At 42.0% G+C, this 5,134-nt stretch overlaps 1 protein-coding gene across 2 annotated transcripts in view; it reads right to left on the reverse strand.

Annotated features, from left to right (window-relative positions):
- The window catches only part of UBE3D (ubiquitin protein ligase E3D), a 168,164-nt gene that overhangs the window by 159,380 nt on the left and 3,650 nt on the right, over positions 1 to 5,134 (reverse strand). For both annotated transcript variants that reach the window (XM_019537673.1, XM_019537674.1), the window contains exon 3: positions 3,171 to 3,261. In XM_019537673.1, the coding sequence (XP_019393218.1) occupies positions 3,171 to 3,261 (91 nt within the window). The remainder of the gene's footprint in view (positions 1 to 3,170; positions 3,262 to 5,134) is intronic.

Consider the following 5,134-nt stretch of genomic DNA (forward strand, 5'->3'; position numbering starts at 1 on the left):
TGTAACCTATCCAGGTCTTGCTGCAGTCTTTCCCTCCCTACTAGCGTGCTCACCTCACCCCAAATTTTGGTATCATCAGCAAATTTAAACAGGTTGCTTTTCACCGTGTTGTCCACATAGCTGATAAAGAAATTGAACAATGCAGGCCCAAGGACCAAGCCCTGGGGGACTCCATTGCCCACTTCTCCCCAGGTCAAATATGACCCGTCCACCACCACCCTCTAAGTGCAAACCTTCAGCCAATCTGCAATCCATCTGACTGTGTAGGCATCAATGCCACAGTCACCTAGCTTTTTAATGAGGATGGGGTGGGAGATGGCGTCAAAGGCCTTGCTGAAGTCCAGAAAGACTACGTTTACAGCGACACCTGCATCCAATGCTTTTGTGACCTGATCAGAAAAGGCAATCAGGTTGGTCTGACATGACTTGCCCGTAATGAAACTGTGCTGGTTCCCTTGAGCATCATCCCTGAAGCCAGCACATCACAGATGTGCTCCTTGATGATCTTCTCAAAGAGTTTCCCTAAGATTGAGGTAAGACTGATAGGCCTATAGTTGCCTGGGTCCTCCCTCCTCCCGTTTTTAAAGATGGGGACCACGTTGGCTATCTTCCAATCTTGCACCTGGCCCCAGCACCATGAGCACTCGTAAAGCCATTCCAAGGGCCCTTTAATAACCCCTGCTAGCTCCCTCAGCACCCGGGGGTGGAGAGCATCTGGACCTGCTGATTTGAACACATTCAGCCCCTCCAGAAGCTCTCAAACCTGGTCCTGTTACCATCACTTCTCCCAGCCCCCTGCTTCCCAGATGGAGCGCAAGAACAGGTTTTGGCTTGTGGGGAGCTGTGCTGAGTCTAAAAAGTGGGAAATTGCATCTACGCTGCTGCCACTTCTCCCTACTCATGCAGCAGCACAGGCTCAGCACAAGCCCAGCCCCAGAGCAGCTCCCTACTGGCTAGAAGCTGCATCCACACTGCAGTCTCAGGCAGTGGGGGAAAAAAGTAGCAACAGCCCAGGTGCAGATGCAAGTCCTCTCTGTTCAGTCCTGGTATGAGCATAGGACCAAACAAAGCCCACCAGTTCCACAAACTAGATCAGTGACTCCACAGACCAGATCTGGCCCAAGGGCAATATGTTGCCAACCACTGCTTTAGAAGGATGGACCCAATAGCTAGGCCAACAGCTTGAGCAAACTTCTGACTTCTTTTTTAAAATATTAAGAGACCATGCTGAATTTACTTTCCTTTTCACAAATTAATAGTCTTATTTGGCTCTGAACAAACTTGGGCATTCAAGTTTGATAGCAACTGTAATGATTTGTGTCTACTTCTATAACAAAACATAATTAGAAAATACTTTTCTACATCAGATTTTTCAAAGTATTTTTGTCTTAGCAGAAAGAACCATATTCATAAAAGATAAGTAAAAAAAATTAATTTAAACTGCATTCTTCTCAGTCCTCTCAGATCTACTGAATGACAGAAACAGCACTTCGAAAGACGTACCTTTTTGTCTATATGCTCCTCTTCTAGATAACAGATAGGAATTTAATCAGTAGAAAGAGAAGAAATAAAGGGACTAAAGCAGTGCTGGAAGACTGTTGAATACTGACAGCTACCTTGCTCCATCCTTTCCATATCCCTCCAGACCCCTCTATGCCCCATTACTTGCAAATGTTACTTGGAGGGGACTTGAAAGGATTCCTGAAAGGAGAAATGTATGGTATAAAGCTATGCTAACATACTCCTGTCTATCATTTTACTCCACTGACACCCTCCACACTACAAAGCAAGAAAACAGAACCAAGAGGCAGTAAACCCCCATGTGTGATTATCAGATTAATTCAAATTTGGAAAAAAAAGTTTATGTTTGTGGACAGATAGATAAAAGCATAATAGTCTTCAATGAAAAAACAGCACCAAGAATTTAAAAGTTTACAAGAATTTACTATTCACTAGATTTTAAGTTTGGTTTATTCTCTTAAATAGATAAAAATAAAACAAATTTAGCTGATAAAATACTTCACAAAACCAACATTCAGTTGCATTCAAGTCAGCCATAAATCGGCAAAAACGATGGCAATGGAACAGAAGTTTACAGACTGTATTATATCTGAATTATCATTCTGAATATCAGGAGTGACATGGATCATAAAAGACTGCAAGTGTGTCTGTAAGAATTTGTACATATTCAGCTGAAGCTGTCAAAACTGCTCATCACAACAAGTAGGAAACCAAGTAAAATTCTCATGCCATCTGCAAACTTTGTAAGAAACAGAGATAAAGCTGAGTCGTAAAGTTCAGGTACAGCTCACATACATCCCAACGCTTAGAGCTGCTCAAATCTGAAGGAGCTAACTTACACTAAAGATGGACAGCAACCTCCCACGAATAGCTACTTAACCTGAGCACATTTCATGTACAATCTGCTGACTGGGGAAAACTTGTAGGAGGGAATGAACATAAACAAGTAGGATGCCTGAAATGCAGAAGGATGCAAAACATGTAGGCTAGGCCCAAGTTTTGATTTTGTGTGTGCATGTGTGTGTTTGTTTGTGTGCAAACCTACTAATCATCATAAATATTTCTCTACAAAATTCAGTGAGAATAAGAACCTCTCTAATTTTCAAAGTTTCTCCTAAAATACTGACAACTCAAATTGCACCATTCTGTTAGTGCATGAGAATAGGAATGAAACTATTAAAAACAGCATGACAATAAGCCTCAAAGTATGGAGATATTTCTGGTTGGAAGTGGAAAATCTTTCTCCTGCAGAAGACATTTTCCTGTACACTTCTAGGTTCAATCAGGAAAGTGAAGATTCTCCGAAAAGAAATGTAACACCTATATGTGCACACAGAGGAAAGACTGGCTTGTCCAAGGTGCTGTACAGAGTCTGGAAAAAAAATCAGGTCTGGTAACTTCTAGATATGAGCCCTATCCACTGAACCGTGCAGCTTCCCTGGTTTATTTCTGTTTTCCATGTAGAGCAAAATGCAAGAAACGAAGGAAAAAGACTTGTCACATGACTTCAATTTTAATAAATTCCACTGTGTGAAAATAACAGTTGAAGAAGCTTCTTAAAATAAACATTATCCATGTTCCTTTAAGTTTGTGTGTGACAAACCATTACCTCATTTATTAATATAAGCGTATAGCCTTGCATTGCTTACCGGTCTTTTATTATCATCTCCCCACATGTCTGACAGTAAAAGATGCAACTCTTATTGGCTTTCAGGATTTCACACAAAGTTGAAACCAATTCTAAAAAGATGAAAGACAGAGTAAATATCAAGTTCCTATTAAGCGTAAATTTGAACATAAAAACAAACTATGGATACCAATACAGTGGCTTCAAAAAGGTAGGAATTTAATTACTGCAAATAAGAACAAAATGCTGACATATTATACCAAGCAGTTTTACACTGCCTTCTTGCAACATAACAGGCAGGCCTAGCCTAGAGGAAAATATAATATATACACAGCACCATCTATGTATTACCATTACCTGGCATACAGCACATTTGAATAATTATTTTAACAATTTGGAAGCCTAATTTCAGAAGGGCTAAAGTTTAAAAAAATCCTTGATCTTTAGAAAAGTTAAAATTAAATCTTAATCCTGAAAATGTTAAAGTTTCCTTATCTCAGCAGTATGACAGCTCCTCCTTTAATAACTTGTACCGTAAGATAGTTGAAAAATGAGTAACATTTCTAAATATTGTACAAACTGGGTACAAACTCGACCAGGTACAAATATTATACAAACTCGACCACCAATAAAAATATGCTCTCTCTCAAGGAAAAAAAATGAGTCTCTAGTGTAATAATACCCTCTGCTGGCCAGCAAAAGGAAAAAAAAAACCTGACAAAAAGACATGCTTGGGCAACATTTCTTTCCACAATTAAATGGAAACTAGCAAAACAAATTAATACAAGTAAATAATACAAAAACAACATACTGATCTGTTTGAACATGAAAACTTGTACAGCACAAATTTTAGAGTAAAAAAAAGCATATTCATAGCTGTAATTTTTCAAAACTGAAACTCTACACTGAACTCACAAAAGAGAAGTAAAAGTCAATTGCAAATTGCAAGTTAAATGATTCTCCAGAAACACCAAACACATATGTACATACCTATGTGACTTATACCTACAAAGCAAGTTTCCCATTTTAACTTGCTGCAACTTAGGACCTCAATTTTGAAAAGTTAGCAAATGGTGTTTACTTCTGCATCATGTTACACGAAGGAAGACCAGGGTTATGGCTTCTACTACTGTAATTCATAAGTTTTAGTACTAGGAAACATATTAAATCATTTTCATACAATTCACTTGGCAACTCGCATGCATAATCCCAGAGTAACAGAGAAGCATGCCACAAAATTGAGTAATAGACTCTTATTTTTTCTTGTGTAAAAGATTCAGTCGTTATCTATATGCATCTATGTATAGATTATAGCCGTGGTTGTTAACCGGGGGTACACGTACCCTTGGGGTACCTAAAAAGGTCATAGGGGGTACACAGAATTAATATGGCCAATAAATGATACATGTGTGCACACAGCTGCAGTGCAGCATGCAAACGGCCAACAGTGTAGCCTGGCAGCGTAGAAAGCAGCCAGGTCCGGCTGGTAAGTCTGTTGTGAGGGAAGGGGTGTTGTGGGGGCAGATCAAGGCCCCAGCGGTGGTGGAAGGAGTGGGGCAGGGGCAGGGGCTACCCATCTAGGGCAGGGCAGCTCCCACCGCTGTACGCACCCCAGGAGGGCATGGGTGGGGGGGATGCCCCAGATCTGCACATGGGGAGAAGGCAGGTTGTCACTGGAGGCTGAGGCTGGAGTAGCAGCAGGCTATTCTTGGCAGGGGCTGGGCCGGGTGTGCTTGGGGCAGGGGGCAGCACGACTGGGAGGTAGGCTATGGGGGTGCTACAGCAAATCCTGGAGTGGCTGCAGCCTACTCCATAGCCCCCTCCCAGCACCACCACTGCCTGCCCCAAGCACAGCGCCGGCCCAGCCCCAGCCGGGAAGAGCCTGGTGCAGCCCCAGCCCCAGCCCACAGTGGCAGTCTGCCCCACCCCACATGCAGATCTGGGGACACATGCCCCCATGCCTTTCCGGGGTGCATGCAGCGGCAG

This window comes from Crocodylus porosus, unplaced genomic scaffold (assembly GCF_001723895.1).
Source record: "Crocodylus porosus isolate Cpor-Errol unplaced genomic scaffold, CroPor_comp1, whole genome shotgun sequence".
NCBI classification, from domain to species: Eukaryota; Metazoa; Chordata; order Crocodylia; family Crocodylidae; genus Crocodylus; species Crocodylus porosus.